Below are 25645 nucleotides of genomic sequence, written 5' to 3'. Positions count from 1 at the left end.
TTTTTTTAAGACAACAATTTTGTCCAATAATTTGTAGATATATAATTCATCCTATTCGTCTCCATTCTTCGCCATTTGATCTTTTAGTTCCAAGCCGTTCCAAGCTGGTTTTCTCGAACTTTTGAGCTAATCCATTTGAAACTAGTTGGTCTAAACGTAGTGCTCTTGGTCCACAATGGTCCACATAATCTCGTTAATCTCACGTTTTGTTATCTTGGAGGTCCATAAAATAGTACTTCGTTGCCAGGTGGCATTTTTCCAACTCATCAATTTGTAAGGTAGCGTTGATCAATTTCCGCCATTTGGTTTGATATACTAATTCATAGTCACAGCAAATTTCTTATTTCTCCCCAAAGTTGTGGATCAATTTCTGCTCGTGACTTTTGTGAGCCCCGCTTTGTACGTTTGCTTGTTTGCGTCATCACTGAAGGCTACTGTCTCTGTGAGAAGTTTGTTTTTGAACCCAATTCTTTTGAATTCCTAAGATACTCTACCATTCAGCAGTTTTTGCTCTACTACTGGACTCGTACCGCTGTGTTTGTGTGAGTTTTTACGTTCTCTTTGTCATACCTTTCCGCTTTCATTCCATTAGATCTTCTTTGCTATTTCCATGGCAACCTTCATCTGGTTGTTCGGATACGAGATATTACTGCTTCCACATCTAGAAAATCGTTTGTCCCTTTGTTGTCAGGAAACCTACTTAATTCTCTTTGAATATCACATTTGGCCCTTCCAACACCTCAATTTGAGTCCGGTAGTTACACCAGATATACGTTTTGATCGCTAGTTCAACCAAAAGAAATAAATTTCACTCATATACATTGTGGTCCGGTATGTGAACAATCCCGTCTATCTTTATAGTGTTTCTGCAACAGAGAAAAGTTTTTCTCTTTAGAGCTTAGGTTTCAGAACCTTCGTCTTCTCGTGCATACATCTTCTCGTCCCAAAAGATCAATCTGTTCCAAATTAAGATTGGCAAAATTATGAAGTCTAATCAGGCGGACATAGAACATACTAGAATTCTCATTAATTGGTCGTACGTTCTAATTTATGATAAAAATCACAGTGCCTCTATCCACCTCAAACACGCACACATGGACACAAGCAGACACACACACATACACACTCACACGCGCACACTTATACACAAACACAAACACACATACACAAGCACAAACACACTCACACAAACAAACACAAACACACACAAACACAAGCACACACAAACACGCACATATAGACACAAACACACACACATACACAAACACACATACACAAACACGCACGCATAGACACAAACACCACGCACACGCATACACTCTCACACACACACACACACACACACCACAAAGACACACACACAAACACACGAACACACATACACTCAATTACGCACGCGCACACGCATACACTCACACACGCAAACATAAACACACACACACACACACACAAACACAAGCATACACACATACACAAACACTCACAAACACACACATACACACATACACAAACACAAACACGCACACACACACACACACACACACAAACACAAACACACACTCACATACACACACAGAAACACACACACTCACACACCCACAAACACACACACAAGCACAAACACACACACACGTGCACACAAACAAACAAACTCGCACACACACAACACACACAATCACACACACACAAACACACACAAACAAACACAAACACACATACACAAACACGCACGCATAGACACAAACACCACTCACACGCATACACTCACACACACACACACCACACAGACACACACACGCACAAACACAAGCATACACACATACACAAACACTCACAAACACACACATACACACTCATACGCTTACACACATACACAAACACACGAACACGCATACACTCAATTACGCACGCGCACACGCATACACTTACACACGCAAACATAAACACACACACACACACACACAAACACAAGCATACACACATACACAAACACTCACAAACACACACATACACACTCACACGCCTACACACATACACAAACACAAACACACACACACACAAACACACACACGCCTACACTCAAATAAACACACACAACAGTTTCATTTCCAGGTCCTTCTTTAAATCTTTAAATGGTTTTTCAATCATTGTACCATTGACTGTTTTTAGTCACGGCGTGTTGACTATTCCCTCGTTGAACTTCGAAAAGCTTATGGTCAACTCTGTGACGGCCGTTGCCAGCTTCCCGGTCGAGATGTCAGCGCCGTTTCAGCGCATCTTTTTTAAGAAATGCACTGAAATTATGTAAGACATGCGCTGAATGCGCTGAAATGCGCTAAAATGCGCTCAAATTTCGAGATGGCGCTGAAACTTTGAAATTTCAGCGCTCCTCCGGCGCATTTCTTACATAATTTCAGTGTATTTTCATCTCATTTCTTACATAATTTTCAGCACTTTTTCAGCGCATTTCTTACAAAGTTTCATTGCATCTTCAGCGCATTTCTTACATGATTTCAGCTTATTTTCAGCACATTTTTCTGCGCATTTCTTACATAATTTCAGCGCTTTTCATATCAAACGTTTTGTTATTATAAATTCAAATTAAATAAGAAGCGTTTCAGTTCTCAATAGAGCAGTGGATTAATTGATAGATGAGACACGATGATTGGGATTTGAGCCTTGGAGCGAAAGAAAAGAGCTAAACTTTTTGAAATTTCAGCGGATTTCAGCGCATTTCTTACAAAGTTTTAGCACTTTTCAGCGCATATCAGCGCATTATTATGTAGGTTTTTGCGCTGATTTTTTTTTTTGAAAATTGAGCGCATTTCAGCGCATTTCTTACATAATTATTGGAAATTTTCTCAACCCGGGTTGGATTTCGTATGTTTGATGAACCTTTCAAACCCCATTGACTGACTACTGAGGACAGAAACAAAGAAAAGGTTTTCTGAGACCACTTCCCCTGTAGATGTCTCGGGTTGCGTTTGAGCCAGGATATCGGAACCAAAGCCACAGATTCTGTCATCTCCTTACTCGTACCTACGAAAATCTCAAAGCCTGTTAGCAAATCCCAGTGTTGCTACCTCCCAAACAGTAATTCCATTCCTGATCAGCATGAAAGATTCTGCACCTAAAATTGTTGCCGCATGGCGCCAAACGTTTTTTCTTTTAGCATAAAGTGTGCCTTCATCAACATTGCTCATGCTTATCTGACTGGTTCTTTTTTTCACAGCACTGATCTTAGAGCCTTTTCATTTCCGTGAACACGCCACAAACTTTGAGTTCGAGAAAGGAACTCTTTTACATTTGCAGTGCAGGTAATTGTTATCGCTTAGAAAATTGTCGAGGACATAGATTGTTGTTTCACAATTTTTCAAGCATCTCGAACTAGGTCTGAAAAATTGCCTTACAAGATTGAGAGAATAACACAATGAATTCTATGGTAGAGATGAGAGATTTTCAGAGAGACTTGATTAGTAGGTAAAGTGAAAAAAGTCAAAATTGCCATTAAGTAAACTCATTAACAATGAAAGAATCAAAATACAAATCTAATCTGATAACAATATTATTATTTATGATGGAGTTAGCAAAGCTGAACAAATTTGGTCTGCACTATCTTTCGTACGAATTTTATTATAATTTCGAAGTAGCACAGCCGTTAAGATTGGTGAAGGGAAATTTCAACATAAGACAGTTTACAGCTTCTTTTATCAATCAGAGTGCATGAACAACAAGATGTCGACCTTGTTGGTCTTTTTAGCTTAAGTTAGCTTGCTTCATTTCACTAACTTGGTTTCTTTTAATAAAATATTGCGTCTGACAATGTCTTGTTAAGTTAATATTTAGAATAACAAAAAAAGTTGTTTAAGTTTGAAGCGTTAACAAAGAGGACTTTTCGAGCTTGAGAAGATTTTAAAAAATGAATTTTTAGTTGAGATAGATCACGTTTTTTACAATTGACTCACGCATCTGTATGCTCTAGGCTTAGTGAGTGACCCTAGACAAACTCCGACGCTTATATTGCAAGATTCAACAAGATTCTTGCGAATGACGATTATCTTGCAAGATTCAACAAGATTCTTGCAAATGAAGCTTATCTTGCAAGATCCAACAAGATTCTTGCAAATGACGCTTATCTTGCAAGATTGAACAAGATTCTTGCAAATGACGCTTATCTTGAAAGATTGAACAAGATTTTTGCAAATGACGCTTATCTTGCAAGATTCAACAAGATTCTGGCTAATAACGCTTACCTTGCAAGACCCAACAAGACTCTTGCAATTGACGCTTATCTTGCAAGATTCAACAAGATTCTTGCATATGACGCTTATCTTGCAAGATCCAACAAGATTCTTGCAAATGACGCTTATCTTGCAAGATTCAACAAGATTCTTGCAGATAACGCTTATCTTGCAAGATCCAACAAGATTCATGCAAATGACGCTTATCTTGCAAGATCCAACAAGAGTCTTGCAAATGACGCTTATCTTGCAAGATTCAACAAGATTCTTGCAAATGACGATTATCTTGCAAGACTCAACAAGATTCTTGCAAATGAAGCTTATCTTGCAAGATCCAACAAGATTCTTGCAAATGACGCTTATCTTGCAAGATTGAACAAGATTCTTGCAAATGACGCTTATCTTGCAAGATTGAACAAGATTTTTGCAAATGACGCTTATCTTGCAAGATTCAACAAGATTCTGGCTAATAACGCTTACCTTGCAAGATCCAACAAGACTCTTGCAAATGACGCTTATCTTGCAAGATTCAACAAGATTCTTGCATATGACGCTTATCTTGCAAGATCCAACAAGATTCTTGTAAATGACGCTTATCTTGCAAGATTCAACAAGATTCTTGCAGATAACGCTTATCTTGCAAGATCCAACAAGATTCATGCAAATGACGCTTATCTTGCAAGATTCAACAAGATTCTTGCAAATGACGCTTATCTTTGCAAGATCCAACAAGATTCATGCAAATGACGCTTATCTTGCAAGATTCAATAAGATTCTAGCAAATGACGCTTATCTTGCAAGATTCAACAAGATTCTTGCAAATGACGCTTATCTTGCAAGATCCAACAAGATTCTTGCAAATGACGCTTATCTCGCAAGATTCAACAAGATTCTTGCAAATGACGCTTATCTTGCAAGATCCAACAAGATTCTCGCAAATGACGCTTATCTTGCAAGATTCAACAAGATTCTTGCAAATGACGCTTGTCTTGCAAGATTCAACAAGATTCTTGCGAATGACGCTTATCTTGCAAGATCCAACAAGATTCTTGCAAATGACGCTTATCTTGCAAGATTCAACAAGATTCTTGCAAATGACGCTTATCTTGCAAGATCCAACAAGATTCCTGTAAATGACGCTTATTTTGCAAGATTCAACAAGATTCTTGCAGATAAAACTTATCTTGCAAGATCCAACAAGATTCATGCAAATGACGCTTATTTTGCAAGATTCAACAAGATTCTTGCAAATGACGCTTATCTTGCGAGATTCAACAAGATTCTTGCAAATGACGCTTATCTTGCAAGATTCAACAATATTCTTGCAAATGACGCTTATCTTGCAAGAACCAACAAGATTCTTGCAAATGACGCTTATCTTGCAAGATTCAACAAGATTCTTGCGAATGACGCTTATCTTGCAAGATTCAACAAGATTCTTGCAAACGACGCTTATCTTGCAAGATCCAACAAGATTCTTGCAAATGACGCTTATTTTGCAAGATCAAACAAGATTCTTGCAGATAAAACTTATCTTGCAAGATCCAACAAGATTCATGCAGATAAAACTTATCTTGCAAGATCCAACAAGATTCATGCAAATGACGCTTATTTTGCAAGATTCAACAAGATTCTTGCAAATGACGCTTATCTTGCAAAGTCCAACAAGATTCTTGCAAATGACGCCTATCTTGCAAGATTCAACAAAATTCTTGCAAATGACGCTTATCTTGCAAGATCCAACAAGATTCTTGCAAATGACGCTTATCTTGCAAGATTCAACAAGATTCTTGCAGATAAAACTTATCTTGCAAGATCCAACAAGATTCATGCAAATGACGCTTATTTTGCAAGATTCAACAAGATTCTTGCAAATGACGCTTATCTTGCAAAGTCCAACAAGATTCTTGCAAATGACGCCTATCTTGCAAGATTCAACAAAATTCTTGCAAATGACGCTTATCTTGCAAGATCCAACAAGATTCTTGCAAATGACGCTTATCTTGCAAGATTCAACAAGATGCTTGCAAATGACGCTTATCTTGCAAGATTCAACAAGATTCTTGCAAATGACGCTTATCTTGCAAGATTCAACAATGTTCTTGCAAATGACGCTTATCGTGCAAGATCCAACAAGATTCTTGCAAATGACGCTTATCTTGCAAGATTCAACAAGATTCTTGCAAATGACGCTTATCTTGCAAGATTCAACAAGATTCTTGCAAATGACGCTTATCTTGCAAGATCCAACAAGATTCTTGCAAATGACGCTTATCTTGCAAGATTCAGCAAGATTCTTGCAAATGACGCTTATCTTGCAAGATCCAACAAGATTCTTGCAAATGACGCTTATCTTGCAAGATTCAACAAGATTCTTGCAGATAACGCTTATCTTGCAAAATCCAACAAGATTCATGCAAATGACGCTTATCTTGCAAGATTCAACAAGATTCTTGCAAATGACTCTTATCCTGCAAGATTCAACAAGATTCTTGCAAATGACGCTTATCTTGCAAGATTCAACAAGATTCTTGCAAATGACGCTTATCTTGCAAGATTCAACAAGATTCTTCCAAATGACGCTTATCTTGCAAGATCCAACAAGATTCTTGCAAATGACGCTTATCTTGCAAGATTCAACAAGATTCTTGCAAATGACGCTTATCTTGCAAGATTCAACAAGATTCTTGCAAATGACGCTTATCTTGCAAGATTCAACAAGATTCTTGCTGATAACGCTTATCTTGCACGATCCAACAAGATTCATGCAAACGACGCTTATCTTGCAAGATTCAACAAGATTCTTGCAAATGACGCTTATCTTGCAAGATTCAACAAGATTCTTGCAAATGACGCTTATCTTGCAAGATCCAACAAGATTCATGCAGATGACGCTTATCTTGCAAGATTCAACAAGATTCTTGCAATTGACGCTTATCTTGCAAGATTCAACAAGATTCTTGCAAATGACGCTTATCTTGCAAGATCCAACAAGATTCTTGCAAATGACGCTTATCTTGCAAGATTCAACAAGATTCCTGCAAATGACGCTTATCTTGCAAGATCCAACAAGATTCTTGCAAATGACGCTTATCTTGCAAGATCCAACAAGATTCTTGCAAATGACGCTTATCTTGCAAGATCCATCAAGATTCATGCAAATGACGCTTATCTTGCACGATTCAACAAGATGCTTGCAAATGACGCTTATCTTGCAAGATTCAACAAGATTCTTTCAAATGACGCTTATCTTGCAAGATTCAACAAAATTCTTGCAAATGACGCTTATCTTGCAAGATCCAACAAGATTCATGCAAATGACGCTTATCTTGCAAGATTCAACAAGATTCTTGCAAATGACGCTTATCTTGCAAGATTCAACAAGATTCTTGCAAATGACGCTTATTTTGCAAGATCCAACAAGATTCTTGCAAATGACGCTTATCTTGCAAGATTCAACAAGATTCTTGCAAATGACGCTTATCTTGCAAGATCCAGCAAGATTCATGCAAATGACGCTTATCTTGCAAGATTCAACAAGATTCTTGCAAATGACGCTTATCTTGCAAGATCCAACAAGGTTCATGCAAATGACGCTTATCTTGCAAGATTCAACAAGATTCTTGCAGATAACGCTTATCTTGCAAGATCCAACAAGATTCATGCAAATGACGCTTATCTTGCAAGATTCAACAAGATTCTTTCAAATGACGCTTATCTTGCAAGATTCAACAAGATTCTTGCAAATGACGCTTATCTTGCAAGATCCAACAAGATTCATGCAAATGACGCTTATCTTGCAAGATTCAACAAGATTCTTGCAAATGACGCTTATCTTGCAAGATTCAACAAGATTCTTGCAAATGACGCTTATCTTGCAAGATCCAACAAGATTCTTGCAAATGACGCTTATCTTGCAAGATTCAACAAGATTCTTGCAAATGACGCTTATCTTGCAAGATCCAACAAGATTCATGCAAATGACGCTTATCTTGCAAGATTCAACAAGATTCTTGCAAATGACGCTTATCTTGCAAGATCCAACAAGATTCTTGCAAATGACGCTTATCTTGCAAGATTCAACAAGATTCTTGCAAATGACGCTTATCTTGCAAGATCCAACAAGATTCATGCAAATGACGCTTATCTTGCAAGATTCAACAAGATTCTTGCAAATGACGCTTATCTTGCAAGATTCAACAAGATTCTTGCAAATGACGCTTATCTTGCAAGATCCAACAAGATTCTTGCAAATGACGCTTATCTTGCAAGATTCAACAAGATTCTTGCAAATGACGCTTATCTTGCAAGATCCAACAAGATTCATGCAAATGACGCTTATCTTGCAAGATTCAACAAGATTCTTGCAAATGACGCTTATCTTGCAAGATCCAACAAGATTCTTGCAAATGACGCTTATCTTGCAAGATCCAACAAGATTCATGCAAATGACGCTTATCTTGCAAGATTCAACAAGATTCTTGCAAATGACGCTTATCTTGCAAGATTCAACAAGATTCTTGCAAATGACGCTTATCTTGCAAGATCCAACAAGATTCTTGCCAATGACGCTTATCTTGCAAGATTCAACAAGATTCTTGCAAACGACGCTTATCTTGCAAGATCCAACAAGATTCTTGCAAATGACGCTTATCTTGCAAGATCCAACAAGATTCTTGCAAATGACGCTTATCTTGCAAGATTCAACAAGATTCTTCCAAATGACGCTTATCTTGCAAGATCCAACAAGATTCTTGCAAATGACGCTTATCTTGCAAGATTCAACAAGATTCTTGCAAATGACGCTTATCTTGCAAGATTCAACAAGATTCTTGCAAATGATGCTTATCTTGCAAGATTCAACAAGATTCTTGCAGATAACGCTTATCTTGCAAGATCCAACAAGATTCATGCAAATGACGCTTATCTTGCAAGATTCAACAAGATTCATGCAAATGACGCTTATCTTGCAAGATCCAACAAGATTCTTGCAAATGACGCTTATCTTGCAAGATCCAACAAGATTCTTGCAAATGACGCTTATCTTGCAAGATTCAACAAGATTCTTGCAAATGACGCTTATCTTGCAAGATTCAACAATGTTCTTGCAAATGACGCTTATCGTGCAAGATCCAACAAGATTCTTGCAAATGACGCTTATCTTGCAAGATTCAACAAGATTCTTGCAAATGACGCTTATCTTGCAAGATTCAACAAGATTCTTGCAAATGACGCTTATCTTGCAAGATCCAACAAGATTCATGCAAATGACGCTTATCTTGCAAGATTCAACAAGATTCTTGCAAATGACGCTTATCTTGCAAGATCCAACAAGATTCTTGCAAATGACGCTTATCTTGCAAGATCCAACAAGATTCATGCAAATGGCGCTTATCTTGCAAGATTCAACAAGATTCTTGCAAATGACGCTTATCTTGCAAGATTCAACAAGATTCTTGCAAATGACGCTTATCTTGCAAGATCCAACAAGATTCTTGCCAATGACGCTTATCTTGCAAGATTCAACAAGATTCTTGCAAACGACGCTTATCTTGCAAGATCCAACAAGATTCTTGCAAATGACGCTTATCTTGCAAGATCCAACAAGATTCTTGCAAATGACGCTTATCTTGCAAGATTCAACAAGATTCTTCCAAATGACGCTTATCTTGCAAGATCCAACAAGATTCTTGCAAATGACGCTTATCTTGCAAGATTCAACAAGATTCTTGCAAATGACGCTTATCTTGCAAGATTCAACAAGATTCTTGCAAATGATGCTTATCTTGCAAGATTCAACAAGATTCTTGCAGATAACGCTTATCTTGCAAGATCCAACAAGATTCATGCAAATGACGCTTATCTTGCAAGATTCAACAAGATTCATGCAAATGACGCTTATCTTGCAAGATCCAACAAGATTCTTGCAAATGACGCTTATCTTGCAAGATCCAACAAGATTCTTGCAAATGACGCTTATCTTGCAAGATTCAACAAGATTCTTCCAAATGACGCTTATCTTGCAAGATCCAACAAGATTCTTGCAAATGACGCTTATCTTGCAAGATTCAACAAGATTCTTGCAAATGACGCTTATCTTGCAAGATTCAACAAGATTCATGCAAATGACGCTTATCTTGCAAGATTCCACAAGATTCATGCAAATGACGCTTATCTTGCAAGATTTAACAAGATTTTTGCAAATGACGCTTATCTTGCAAGATCCAACAAGATTCATGCAAATGACGCTTATCTTGCAAGATTCAACAAGATTCTTGCAAATGACGCTTATCTTGCAAGATTCAACAAGATTCTTGCAAATAACGCTTATCTTGCAAGATCCAACAAGATTCATGCAAATGACGCTTATCTTGCAAGATTCAACAAGATTCTTGCAAATGACGCTTATCTTGCAAGATTCAACAAGATTCTTGCAAATGACGCTTATCTTACAAGATTCAACAAGATTCTTCCAAATGACGCTTATCTTGCAAGATCCAACAAGATTCTTGCAAATGACGCTTATCTTGCAAGATTCAACAAGATTCTTGCAAATGACGCTTATCTTGCAAGATTCAACAAGATTCTTGCAAATGATGCTTATCTTGCAAGATTCAACAAGATTCTTGCAGATAAACGCTTATCTTGCAAGATTCAACAAGATTCATGCAAATGACGCTTATCTTGCAAGATTCCACAAGATTCATGCAAATGACGCTTATCTTGCAAGATTTAACAAGATTTTTGCAAATGACGCTTATCTTACAAGATCCAACAAGATTCATGCAAATGACGCTTATCTTGCAAGATTCAACAAGATTCTTGCAAATAACGCTTATCTTGCAAGATTCAACAAGATTCTTGCAAATATCGCTTATCTTGCAAGATCCAACAAGATTCATGCAAAATGACGCTTATCTTGCAAGATTCAACAAGATTCTTGCAAATGACGCTTATCTTGCAAGATTCAACAAGATTCTTGCAAATGACGCTTATCTTGCAAGATCCAACAAGATTCATGCAAATGACGCTTATCTTGCAAGATTCAACAAGATTCTTGCAAATAACGCTTATCTTGCAAGATTCAACAAGATTCTTGCAAATGACGCTTATCTTGCAAGATCCAACAAGATTCTTGCCAATGACGCTTATCTTGCAAGATCCAACGAGATTCTTGCAAATGACGCTTATCGTGCACGATTTAACAAGATTCTTGCAAATGATGCTTATCTTGCAAGATCCAACAAGATTCTTGCAAATGACGCCTATCTTGCAAGATTCAACAAGATTCTTGCAAATGACGCTTATCTTGCAAGATCCAACAAGATTCTTGCAAATGACGCTTATCTTGCAAGATTCAACAAGATTCTTGCAAATGACGCTTATCTTGCAAGATCCGACAAGATTCTTGCAAATGACGCTTATCTTGCAAGATCCGACAAGATTCTTGCAAATGACGCTTATATTGCAAGATTCAACAAGATTCTTCCAAATGACGCTTATCCTGCAAGATTCAACAAGATTCTTGCAAATGACGCTTATCTTGCAAGATTCAACAAAATTCTTGCAAATGACGCTTATCTTGCAAGATCCAACAAGATTCTTGCAAATGACGCTTATCTTGCAAGATTCAACAAGATTCTTCCAAATGACGCTTATCTTGCAAGATTCAACAAGATTCTTGCAAATGACGCTTATCTTGCAAGATTCAACAAGATTCTTGCAAATGACGCTTATCTTGCAAGATCCAACAAGATTCTTGCAAATGACGCTTATCTTGCAAGATTCAACAAGGTTCTTGCAGATAACGCTTATCTTGCAAGATCCAACAAGATTCTTGCAAATGACGCTTATCTTGCAAGATTCAACAAGATTCTTGCAAATGACGCTTATCTTGCAAGATTCAACAATATTCTTGCAAATGACGCTTATCTTGCAAGATTCAACAGGATTCTTGCAAATGACGCTTATCTTGCAAAATTCAACAAGATTCTTGCAAATGACGCTTATCTTGCAAGATCCAACAAGATTCTTGCAAATGACGCTTATCTTGCAAGATGCAACAAGATTCTTGCAAATGACGCTTATCTTGCAAGATCCAACAAGATTCTTGCAAATGACGCTTATCTTGCAAGATTCAACAAGATTCTTGCAGATAACGCTTATCTTGCAAAATCCAACAAGATTCATGCAAATGACGCTTATCTTGCAAGATTCAACAAGATTTTTGCAAATGACGCTTATCTTGCAAGATCCAACAAGATTCTTGCAAATGACGCTTATCTTGCAAGATTCAACAAGATTCGTTCAAATGACGCTTATCTTGCAAGATTCAACACGATTCTTGCAAATGACGCTTATCTTGCAAGATTCAACAAGATTCTTGCAGATAACGCTTATCTTGCAAGATCCAACAAGATTCATGCAAATGAAGCTTATCTTGCAAGATTCAACAAGATTCTTGCAAATAACGCTTATCGTGCAAGATTCAACAAGATTCTTGCAAATGACGATTATCTTGCAAGATCCAACAAGATTCATGCAAATGACGCTTATCTTGCAAGATTCAACAAGATTCTTGCAAATGACGCTTATCTTGCAAGATTCAACAAGATTCTTGCAAATGACGCTTATCTTGCAAGATCCAACAAGATTCTTGCAAATGACGCTTATCTTGCAAAATTCAACAAGATTCGTGCAAATGACGCTTATCTTGCAAGATCCAACAAGATTCTTGCAAATGACGCTTATTTTGCAAGATCCAACAAGATTCTTGCAAATGACGCTTATCTTGCAAGATTCAACAAGATTCTTGCAAATGACGCTTATCTTGCAAGATCCAACAAGATTCTTGCAAATGACGCTTATCTTGCAAGATTCAACAAGGTTCTTGCAGATAACGCTTATCTTGCAAGATCCAACAAGATTCTTGCAAGTGACGCTTATCTTGCAAGATTCAACAAGATTCTTGCAAATGACGCTTATCTTGCAAGATCCGACAAGATTCTTGCAAATGACGCTTATCTTGCAAGATTCAACAAGATTCTTGCAAATGACGCTTATCTTGCAAGATTCAACAAGATTCTTGCAAATGACGCTTATCTTGCAAGATTCAATAAGATTCTTGCAGATAACGCTTATCTTGCAAGATCCAACAAGATTCATGCAAATGACGCTTATCTTGCAAGATTCAACAAGATTCTTGCAAATGACGCTTATCTTGCGAGATTCAACAAGATTCTTGCAAATGACGATTATCTTGCAAGATCCAACAAGATTCATGCAATTGACGCTTATCTTGCAAGATTCAACAAGATTCTTGCAAATGACGCTTATCTTGCAAGATTCAACAAGATTCTTGCAAATGACGCTTATCTTGCAAGATCCAACAAGATTCTTGCAAATGACGCTTATCTTGCAAAATTCAACAAGATTCTTGCAAATGACGCTTATCTTGCAAGATCCAACAAGATTCTTGCAAATGACGCTTATCTTGCAAAATTCAACAAGATTCTTGAAAATGACGCTTATCTTGCAAGATCCAACAAGATTCTTGCAAAAGACGCTTATCTTGCAAGATCCAACAAGATTCTTGCAAATGACGCTTATCTTGCAAGATTCAACAAGGTTCTTGCAAATGACGCTGATCTTGCAAGATTCAACAAGGTTCTTGCAGATAACGCTTATCTTGTAAGATCCAACAAGATTCATGCAAATGACGCTTATCTTGCAAGATTCAACAAGATTCTTGCAAATGACGCTTATCTTGCAAGATTCAACATGATTCTTGCAAATGACTCTTATCTTGCAAGATCCAACAAGATTCTTGCAAATGACGCTTATCTTGCAAAATTCAACAAGATTCTTGCAAATGACGCTTATCTTGCAAGATCCAACAAGATTCTTGCAAATGACGCTTATCTTGCAAGATCCAACAAGATTCTTGCAAATGACGCTTATCTTGCAAGATTCAACAAGATTCTTGCAAATGACGCTTATCTTGCAAGATCCAACAAGATTCTTGCAAATGACGCTTATCTTGCAAGATTCAACAAGGTTCTTGCAGATAACACTTATCTTGTAAGATCCAACAAGATTCATGCAAATGACGCTTATCTTGCAAGATTCAACAAGATTCTTGCAAATGACGCTTATCTTGCAAGATTCAACATGATTCTTGCAAATGACTCTTATCTTGCAAGATCCAACAAGATTCTTGCAAATGACGCTTATCTTGCAAGATTCAACAAGATTCTTGCAGATAACGCTTATCTTGCAAGATCCAACAAGATTCATGCAAATGACGCTTATCTTGCAAGATTCAACAAGATTCTTGCAAATGACGCTTATCTTGCGAGATTCAACAAGATTCTTGCAAATGACGCTTATCTTGCAAGATTCAACAATATTCTTGCAAATGACGCTTATCTTGCAAGAACCAACAAGATTCTTGCAAATGACGCTTATCTTGCAAGATTCAACAAGATTCTTGCGAATGACGCTTATCTTGCAAGATTCAACAAGATTCTTGCAAACGACGCTTATCTTGCAAGATCCAACAAGATTCTTGCAAATGACGCTTATTTTGCAAGATCAAACAAGATTCTTGCAAATGACGCTTATCTTGCAAGATCCTACAAGATTCTTGCAAATGACGCTTATCTTGCAAGATTCAACAAGATTCTTGCAAATGACGCTTATCTTGCAAGATTCAACAAGATTCTTGCAAATGACGCTTATCTTGCAAGATTCAACAAGATTCTTGCAGATAACGCTTATCTTGCAAGATCCAACTAGATTCATGCAAATGACGCTTATCTTGCAAGATTCAACAAGATTCTTGCAAATGACGCTTATCTTGCAAGATCCAACAAGATTCTTGCAAATGACGCTTATCTTGCAAGATTCAACAAGATTCTTGCAGATGACGCTTATCTTGCAAGATCCAACAATATTCTTGCGAATGACGCTTATCTTGCAAGATTCAACAAGATTCTTGCAAATGACGCTTATCTTGCAAGGTCCAACAAGATTCTTGCAAATGACGCTTATTTTGCAAGATCAAACAAGATTCTTGCAAATAACGCTTATCTTGCAAGATCCAACAAGATTTTTGCAAATGACGCTTATCCAGAAAGATCAAACAAGATTCTTGCAAATAACGCTTATCTTGCAAGATCCAACAAGATTCTTGCGAATGACGCTTATCTTGCAAGATCCAACAAGATCTTGCAAATGACGCTTATTTTGCAAGATCCAACAAGATTTTTGCAAATGACGCTTATCTTGCAAGATCCAACAAGATTCTGGCAAATAACGCTTATCTTGCAAGATCCAACAAGATTCTTGCAAATGACGCTTATCTTGCAAGATTCAACAAGATTCTTGCAAATGACGCTTATCTTGCAAGATCCAACAAGATTCTTGCAAATGACGCTTATCTTGCAAGATTCAACAAGATTCTTGCAGATGACGCTTATCTTGCAAGATCCAACAATATTCTTGCGAATGACGCTTATCTTGCAAGATTCAACAAGATTCTTGCAAATGACGCTTATCTTGCAAGGTCCAACAAGATTCTTGCAAATGACGCTTATTTTGCAAGATCAAACAAGATTCTTGCAAATAACGCTTATCTTGCAAGATCCAACAAGATTTTTGCAAATGACGCTTATCCAGAAAGATCAAACAAGATTCTTGCAAATAACGCTTATCTTGCAAGATCCAACAAGATTCTTGCGAATGACGCTTATCTTGCAAGATCCAACAAGATCTTGCAAATGACGCTTATTTTGCAAGATCCAACAAGATTTTTGCAAATGACGCTTATCTAGGAAGATCAAACAAGATTTTTGCAAATGACGCTTATCTTACAAGATCCAACAAGATTCTGGCAAATAACGCTTATCTTGCAAGATCCAACAAGATTCTTGCAAATGACGCTTATCTTGCAAGATTCAACAAGATTCTTGCAAATGACGCTTATCTTGCAAGATCCAACAAGATTCTTGCAAATGACGCTTATCTTGCAAGATTCAACAAGATTCTTGCAGATGACGCTTATCTTGCAAGATCCAACAAGATACATGCGAATGACGCTTATCTTGCAAGATTCAACAAGATTCTTGCAAATGACGCTTATCTTGCAAGATTCAACAAGATTCTTGCAAATGACGCTTATCTTGTAAGATCCAACAAAATCATTGCAAATGACGCTTAACTTGCGAGATTCAACAAAATTCCTGCAAATGACGCTTATCTTGCAAGACTCAACAAGATTCTTGCAAAAGACGCTTATCTTGCAAGATCCAACAAGATTCTTGAGAATGACGCTTATCTTGCAAGATTCAACAAGATTCTTGCAAATGACGCTTATCTTGTAAGATCCAACAAGATTCTTGCAAATAACGCTTATCTTGCAAGATCCAACAAGATTTTTGCAAATGACGCTTATCTAGGAAGATCAAACAAGATTCTTGCAAATAACGCTTATCTTGCAAGATCCAACAAGATTCTTGCGAATGACGCTTATCTTGCAAGATTCAACAAGATTCTTGCAAATGGCGCTTATCTTGCAAGATCAAACAAGATTCTTGCAAATAAGACGCTTATCTAGGAAGATCAAACAAGATTCTTGCAAATAACGCTTATCTTGCAAGATCCAACAAGATTCTTGCGAATGACGCTTATCTTGCAAGATTCAACAAGATTCTTGCAAATGACGCTTATCTTGCAAGATCAAACAAGATTCTTGCAAATAAGACGCTTATCTAGGAAGATCAAACAAGATTCTTGCAAATGACGCTTATCTTGCAAGAACCTTACAAGACAAAGTACAAATATGACCTTTATATTTGAGTTGGCTTTTATCGGAACGGCGCATATGGAAATTAATGAAACACACGAGGAGAATATTCGATACGATTGAAGATTATGTCCTGGGCTTCCAGTTCACTTAGCTCATAGTCGACACATTTGTTTTCAATCTACTCGTTCAATTCTTGTATCATTCGGACTACTCAGCATATTTGCGACATCAAATGTTTGTCATTTTCTCAACACTCAAAACTCATTAGTTCCCCTGTAAGTTTTATTACAGTTGCTTGGAATCACCCGACTAGGACTGTAACGACTTTTGATGACGTAGCAATTGGGCTGTGTTTCTGTTGTACCATGGTTAATACAGTATTGGTCCTAACCTACTTCAAAACAGTTTATTATTATTTCCAAAATTTATTTGTCTAAAAATCAGCTGAATTATCATTAAGCGCTGAAACTGATCTGAGTTTATAGAAATGACTCAATTTTGGTTATTTTATTTGTTTTCGATATCTTCATCCATATTTGAAACCTTGTTTATTCTGTAGTATTTGTCCTCTAGACTCTGGGCAAATATCAATCAAAACTTCTTGTTTGTTAACATCAAAGCCAACTTTAATTCATTGCACAAATCAGGTTTCGAATTAAAATCCAGCGTCTTTACAATTCAACTTTGGCTCAGGCCTAATTTATTATTAATGGCAGAAGCATTTCCTTTACCAGAATTAGCTGCGGGTCCCTCCAGTTCTTCCAAAAACAACATTCTGTGTTTAAAAAGCAGCGACGGCGAGGTAAGACCACGCTGAAAAAATGTTCAGCCCTAGCCGGATTGAAGCCCAAGTCTAATGACCTCTGATCAGACCCCCCTAGAGCGCATAACGCGTCTTACAAGCAGCGTTCTTGCGCAAGTAAGACTGGAAAATGGTCTGGACGAGGTCTGATAGAGGTCAAATTGGTCCAGGCTAAAAGTTCCAAACTAAGTTCCCGGACCTAACGCCAAGTCAATTTCAGTACTGGACAAGTCTAAATCCAAGTCTGATTTCATTACTGATTCAGAACTTTGATCATGTCACTTTTTACACTCGGCAAGTCTAACACAAGTCTGATTTAAGACGTGGAAAGTCTAATCCAAGTCTGATTTAAGACTTAGCAATTTTAAATCCAAGTCTGATTTAAGATTTGGCAATTCTAAATCCAAGCCTTGGAAAGTCGGAAATAGCCGAAAAAACGTCAAAAAATGGTCCGAAAACGTCAAAAATAGCCGAAAAAAACGTCAGAAATTGATCCGAAAAACGTCAAAATAGCAAAAAAATCAAAAATAGCCGAAAACCTTCAAAAAAAAGCCGTGAAATCGTCCAAAAATAGTCGGAAATTGGTCAAAAATTGGTCCGAAAAACGTCAAAGTTAGACGTGAAATCGTCCAAAATTAGTCGGAAAATGGTCATAACGTCAAAAAATAGCCAAAAAACGTCAAAAATAGCCAAAAAAATAGTCGGAAAATCGTCTAAAAAAGACGGGAAATCGTCCAAAAATATTCGGAAAATGATCAATTAAAGGCCAGAAATCGTACAAAAATAACCGGGAAACCATGCAAAAAAGTCAACGGGACCTCAAAAAAAGCTACAATCAAAGCCGTTTTTCCTATACTCAGTTAAAAACAGTACTAAAACACTGAATTGGTCACAGGCAACCAAAAAAGTACAAAAAACAAACAAAGGTCTTTTTTTAATAAAAGACATATAAAATGGAGGCATCTTATTCGAAATATTAAGGCATCAGAGCTGATTTTTTTTCGTTTCTTACCCAAAGCAATTTTAAATGACTTTTTTTCAGGCAATTAAAGTATGAGCAGACTGTTTTTGGGTCAAAACGAAAAAAAAACAACTAAAGAAGGACAATAAAAAAGAAGTAAGAGGCATCGTACTTGAAATATAGAGGCATCGGTATTGATTTTTTTTTCGTTTTTGTCCCACAGCAAGAATAATTTATTTCTTGAGGCAAGTGAAGTATGAATCGACGGTTTTTGGGTCAAAACGGAAAAAACAACGAAAGAAGAAAACGAAAAAGAAAAATAGATGTTTCGTATTCGAATTAAAAGGTATATGATCTGGTTTTTCTTCATTTCTGACCCGCGCAAGAATAACTGAGTTGCTCTAAGGCAAGTAAAGTATGAACAGACGGTTTTTGGTCAAAACGATAAAAACAACTATTGAAGAACACTATAAGGGAGAATAGAGGCATCGTACTCAAAAATTAAAGTCATCGGGATTGATTTTCTCCGTTTTTGACCAACAGCAAGAATAATTGATTGTCTTAGGGCGAGTGAAGTATGAATACGGTCATTAGACCTGACCAATTTTTTCGGGGTACAGAGTCTGAATTCATTAATGGCTACCAAAATACCCAAGCAATCGGAACTAGACCTGGCTCATTAGAACCCCTTTGGAATAAGCTTTATAGCCAAATATATAACTCTTAATTTTGATCAGTGGTTCGCGAAATACCGGCCGGCAAACAGAGGGCAAGTTGACCCCAGTGGACTCATCTTACCCAATGCTGGTTCTATAATAACTCAATATATCATAATAACCCATTAAAAACAAAGAAACTATAACTAACGGAGGGCAGCATTGGCTCTTGAATTTGCTGATAATTGGGAGGAACCAAGTTGATTTGGCCAGTACTTTGGCTGTTATGGCTGGAATGGTTTTCCTCTGGGTCAACTTCTACTCTCAAATTTGTAACATTTTTTAGTGCTGTATCACAGTTGTATCGAACAAGAGGGCCTCGGTTTAACATGGGAACCCTCACGAGTAAGAGTGGGCTGCAACGAGAGGACTTTTGAGGAATTAACTGCCTGGCTAACCTTGCAATGAAAGATTGGGATGCAAGGAGAACCTTTTTGGTGAATTACTACGAACAAAATTGCGATTTAAGAGTGGTTGCAGTGCGATGCAAACGTGTTTTGAGGATTTAACCCCCCCCCCCCCCCGCCGCCAAAATTTGCCTTGTGAGAGTGGGCTTCAATGGAAGGACTTTTGAGGAATTACCCCTGCCCAAAGTTGCGACGTAAGCGTGGGCTGCAAAGGGCCGCAATGTGAGTTATGAGTTTTTTGAGGAATTACCACATTGCTAGAACTGCGATGCTAGAGTGCGTTGCAATGGGTTGCATTGGAAGGACTTTTGAGGAATTACCCCCTGGTCAAATTTGCGATGTAAGAGTGGGCTGCAACGAGAGGACTTTTGAGGAATTTACTGCCTAGCTAACCTTCCAATGAAAGATTGGGCTGCAAGGAGAACAATTTTGGTGAATTACTACGAAGAAAATTGCAATTTAAGAGTGGTTGCAGTGCGATGCAAAAGTGTTTTGAGGATTTAACCCCCCCCCCGCCAAAATTTGCCTTGTGAGAGTGGGCTTCAATGGAAGGACTTTTGAGGAATTACCCCTGCCCAAAATTGCGACGTAAGAGTGGGCTGCAAAGGGCCGCAATGTGAGTTATGAGTTTTTTGAGGAATTACCACATTGCTAGAACTGCGATGCTAGAGTGCGCTGCGATAGGTTACATTGGAAGGACTTTTGAGGAATTACCCCTGGTCAAATTTGCGATGTAAGAGTGGGCTGCAACGAGGAGACTTTTGAGGAATTAACCGCCTGGCTAACCTTGCAATGAAAGATTGGGCTGCAAGGAGAATATTTTTGGTGAATTACTACATGCAAAATTGTGATTTAAGAGTGGTTGCAGTGCGATGCAAAAGTGTTTTGAGGATTTAACCCCCCCGCCCCGCCAAAATCTGCCTTGTGAGAGTGCGCTGCAATTGGAGGACTTTTGAGGAAATAATACCGCTGGACAAAATCTGATGTAGGAGTAGGCTGCAATTGCTGCAATGGGAGGATTTTTGAGGAAATACCCCCGGCCAAAGTTGCGATGTAAGGGCGGGCTGCAATGGACTCTAATGAGAGGACTTGATGAAAATGATGTAAGAATTGGGCTGCCAAGGGGCGTAAAATGATGTAACTCTCAGGGATAACTTGTTAAGAGGATGTGAAATAATGTAATTGGGCTTCCATGGGTTGCGATTGGTGAAAAAGGGGCTATCTTGTTCAGAGGGGTAAAAACCGCTATAATTGCACTTCCAAAGAAGTTCAAAATGGTGAAGGAGTTAAGGGGTAATTTGTTCAGAGGGGTAAAATAATGTAAGAGTTGGGCTGCCAACTGTGTTAATATGATGTAAGAGGGGCTAATTTGTTGTGAGGATGCAAAATTATGTGAGAATCGGGCTGCCAGCGGGTGGGTGTAAAATAATGTAAGAGTGGGAGTGTAATTTGTTCAGAGGTGTAAAATGATGTAAGAATTGGGATACCAGATGTGTTAAAATTGTGTAAAAGTGAGGGGGTAATTTGTTGCGTTGGCTTAAATGATGTAAGAATTGGGCTGCCCGGGGGCGGAGTAACTTGTTCGGAGGGGTAAAAAAATCTTATAAATAGGCTGCTAGGGGGTAAAAGTGTGTAAGAATGAGGAGTAATTTGTGGAGATGGGGGTAACTCCCTTAATTATGTTTTAGATGGGTGGACCGATAAGACATGGGTGACCGTTGGACAAGCATTGATGGTCTGGAGGCCAAGGAGAACCGGCTGAGGGTACAGAAGGAGTGGGTTCAAGACTGTCGGTGTTCGGGTATGGGGACTAAAACAATATAAGATTAGCGCTTCGGAGTGAGGTAAAACGATGTAAGAGTGGGGCTGCCAAAGGGGTTTATTAATGTAGCAGTGGGACTGCAAAGGGTTTTTTTTTTAGGAATTTCTCCACTATCCTCTCTTTCATACATTATTTTACCCTCTTCAGAGACTAAAAAGAAGTAAGAGTGGCAGGTTAATTTATCTTTTACCCTCTCACTCTTACATCCTTTACCCCCCATTGCAGTCCAAAAAAAATGTAAGGGTTGGAGTTACATTTTCTTAATAAACTCTTATCATTGCATTCCACTCTTACATCTTTTTAGGAGGAAAAATCTACCTGGGTGCATATAGGAAAGGAACCGCTACAAGTCATTGACTTCAAGCAGAGTCTCGCAGTCAATACTTAGATAATTTCTTGGTATTGAATTAAAAATGCTGTTTGGCGTTTAGTGCATATGCATGTTACAGCAACCAAAACTTTCCAAAGTAATAAAGTTCTTCCAAAAATCTAACGTGACAGTATCACTCTTTTCATTTAACTTGATTAAAAGTCTTTCGATCTAATCGGTGTTCTGCATGAACTAATGACCACCACGTTACGGTTGATGGCAAGTTACACAGTATTTGCCGGTTTAAACGGGGGTAGGGGGGGGGGTGAGATGTTTTAATCACCATAATATTGAGGGAGGACATAAATTAACTTCTCTTTACATTTTTTTGGATTTATTCTGTTTGCCCCCCCCCCCCACCTTAGTGAGCATAAATCTTTTATAGACCCCAATTTTTTTACATAGTAAAGTGCTATATAACAGCATATAATTTGTAACTGGGGTCATAAATAACACGGGGGGGTGGGGTGAAACAGAAGAGATCCATTTTTCTGTTGATTCAAGCTCGACGTTTTTTACAAATCGAGCCCGGGTCGAGATACATTGAAAAAATATGTAAGATAAGCGGCGAAAATTTGGTTTTTTTTCACCGCAAATTTCGTACATAATTTTGCTGTGAAATGCGGCGAATGCGGAAAAATTATTTAAGTTCACCGCTAGAGTCACCACACTTCACATATACAACAAGTTACCGTCCTTAAACGGATTCAAACCTCTCACCCCTTGCTTTGCAGTCACTTCTTCTTCCACTGCGCCACCTCTCACTGATGTCTCTCATATTTGTTTTGAATTTAAATGAAATTCACTCTACTTTTTGTAAAACATGCGCGTTGAACTTTTGTAAGATAAAAGGCGAAATAACAAATGTTAACGGTGAAATGCGGTAAAATGTGGCGATTTTTCGTAAGTTCACTACTTACTCTAGTTGTGAAATTACATAAATTCAACGCTTAAAAAGCTTTCAAAAAGATGCATGATTGTTTGTGGGTAAATTTTCCGTGCGTATTTTAATAAAAGTATCTTAACCTCGTTGAACAAAAGACAACTCGAAGCGTTTTCTAAGCGGTGAATTTATATTGTTTCACCACTAATTTAAGCGGTGAGATTGTGTAATTTCATCGCATTCACCGCTTATCTTACATAATTTTGACACTTTTTTCAAAGAGGTGAATTTATGTAATTTTACCGCTAAATTCAGCGGTGAATTTATGTATTTTCACCGCTACCAGGCGATAAAGTTTTTTTTCACCGCATTCACCGCTTGATTTACGTAATTTCACCGGATTCATCGCTTATCTTACAAAATTTTCCGCATTCACCGCTTATCTTGCATAAATTTGCGTTGAATGGCATTGACACCTCGACACGGGAGGTCCAAACCAATTTCAATAGTTTTTTTAACTGTTTCAGCTGTTCCGAGTGACCGAAGGTGATGTGTGGCTGTCGGGAACGATTCGAAGGATGTGCGAGGAGTGCCCGCCTGCTTCCCAGCAAAAGAAACAGGGGGAGGGGGAGAATGTAGCAGGAGAAACTGAGGAAGAAGAGGAAGAGGAGGAACAGATTCCACTCGCCAATGTCCATTCCAAAATACTTAGAAAGGTAAACAAAACTGGGGTAATTCCCATTATAGCCCCCAGCTTAGTGGTCAGAGAAGGTATATACCCCCATCATGTTAATTATACCATAATGGGAGGGGGTAGAATTTTGTGTGTGTGTGTGTGTGTCTGTGTCTGTGTGTGTGTGTGTGTGTGTGTGTGTGTGTGTGTGTGTGTGTGTGTGTGTGTGTGTGTGAAGGGGGGGGGGGAGGCTGTTATGGGTTATGGGAAAGACCCAAAATTGGATCTATTCATTATCAACGTCACCAGCTTAGAGGGTATATAGTTTTTTACGCCACTATCCCCAGGCGCACGTACCATTTTTCACACATCGTAGAGCTATAAAACATTCCAAAATTTGTAACTGGAATTCATAAAAACACTGGAAGCAGAAAAGATATCAGAAAAATCCGATACATTTTAATTGGGAAAATCACTACTTTTGCCCGAAAATACTCATGTATTTTGATAACTTAGCAACTTTACAAAAACGGCTTATATAAGTTGTAATAGTCAGTTTCAACTCTTATCAGATAACACAAGCTAAACTAAAAAACACTAACCATTTTGTTCATAATACCAGCTTACAAAGAAAAAATGTATACGCTCACGCCGGCAAAAAGATTTTATTTTACTAATCTATTGTTTTTTAATTAACGAAAATTTTCTGCTCGTACCCTAGTGATCGATTTGAATACAATATTGCAATTGGCTGCGAAACAGGTTCCACAAACCTTGCAATTATTTCAATTCGCTTTCAATGCTCTTCAAAGATTTTCTCTTTACTGGCGAGACAACATGCAATTTCATTGATTCTACATTGACCGTGAATAGCATTGTTCATGAGACTTTGCTACGTCTCCCACAATTAATTAAAAAATTTGGTACCACGCTGCTCCGCTATGAAAATGAACCAAACTGGAGCCTATTCGTCAAAAACCAAAAACAATCAAATCAACTGCGACAAACTTACGCATAGATAAGTATGCCAGAGAAAAGTTGAGATTATCGTCCAACAGACGCCAAAATAGTAAAAAAAAACTTGAACTACAAGAACTTGACAATTTATGAAAAAATGTGACCGATATCTGGTTCCATAAAATGTTCCTCAGAATAAGTATTCAGCAACAAATCGTCTACTAAAGTTCCGATTTTGGTTTAATTTAGTTAACTTTTTGAAGCCGTTATTTTTAATAAATGGGCAAGGGTTCTTGCAAAATTCAATTTGACAAAGCTGGCCAAGGAAACTATTACGCTCCTTTTTTTCAACTCACAAACTGATTTTTCTATGTTTTTTTGTAAGTCAATTATAGGTGCTCTATTCATCTTTAAAACAAAATTTTAATCATAACATCAGAGCAAAAGTTCATATATCAGTTAAAATTCATCTCTAAAAAAACTTTTCTCAATCAATTTGCAATATTTTTGCAAAAAATTGTATCAGTTCATTCATATTTAACTCAATTTTGACTGCTAATGCGCTTTCGAAAAGCTATGGTATAATAGTGTGCCTAATAGTATATAGAATTTGCTGAACTCCAACATGTTTTGAAAAATTAACCAATTTTGTAATAGCTAAGTGTCAGATCAAGCCCATAAGTTTGGTGATTTTCTGCTAATTTTGGGCTTGCTGAAAAACTTTTAAATTCCGTACTTTATTCACTCAAAAACCTTAATTTCGCTGTTTTTAGAGACAAGGATTGTACAGGCAGAACTTTCAGCAAGCCCACGAAAAATAAATTGAATTTTTAGTGAATTTTTCTATTGACATCTATTGCAACACATATTTAAAATTTTTAAAAAACGTTCTTTTCTATAAAATAAGGCATGAGAACGGATTGCTGCTTTCATTGTGCACCAATTTTTCCTTCGTTATTCTGTTCCAGCCCAGTAGATACATTTTTTTGTTTAGCAGGCTGCTCG

The 25645-nt window shown here is 37.7% G+C and overlaps 1 protein-coding gene across 1 annotated transcript in view; it reads left to right on the top strand.

Annotated features, from left to right (window-relative positions):
- The first annotated feature begins 17635 nt into the window (after positions 1-17635).
- The window catches only part of LOC142345505 (S-phase kinase-associated protein 1-like), a 13707-nt gene continuing 5697 nt past the window's right edge, over positions 17636-25645 (top strand). Inside the window, exons 1-2 of the mRNA XM_075397580.1 lie at positions 17636-17851; positions 23538-23726. Coding sequence (XP_075253695.1) covers positions 17759-17851; positions 23538-23726 — 282 coding nt within the window. The 5' untranslated portion in view covers positions 17636-17758. The remainder of the gene's footprint in view (positions 17852-23537; positions 23727-25645) is intronic.

Source organism: Convolutriloba macropyga, chromosome 1, assembly GCF_964194025.1.
Source record: "Convolutriloba macropyga chromosome 1, txConMacr16.3, whole genome shotgun sequence".
NCBI classification, from domain to species: domain Eukaryota; kingdom Metazoa; phylum Xenacoelomorpha; order Acoela; family Convolutidae; genus Convolutriloba; species Convolutriloba macropyga.
Note: the sequence above shows the minus strand (reverse complement) of the source record. Positions and strands in the feature narration are given on the sequence as shown.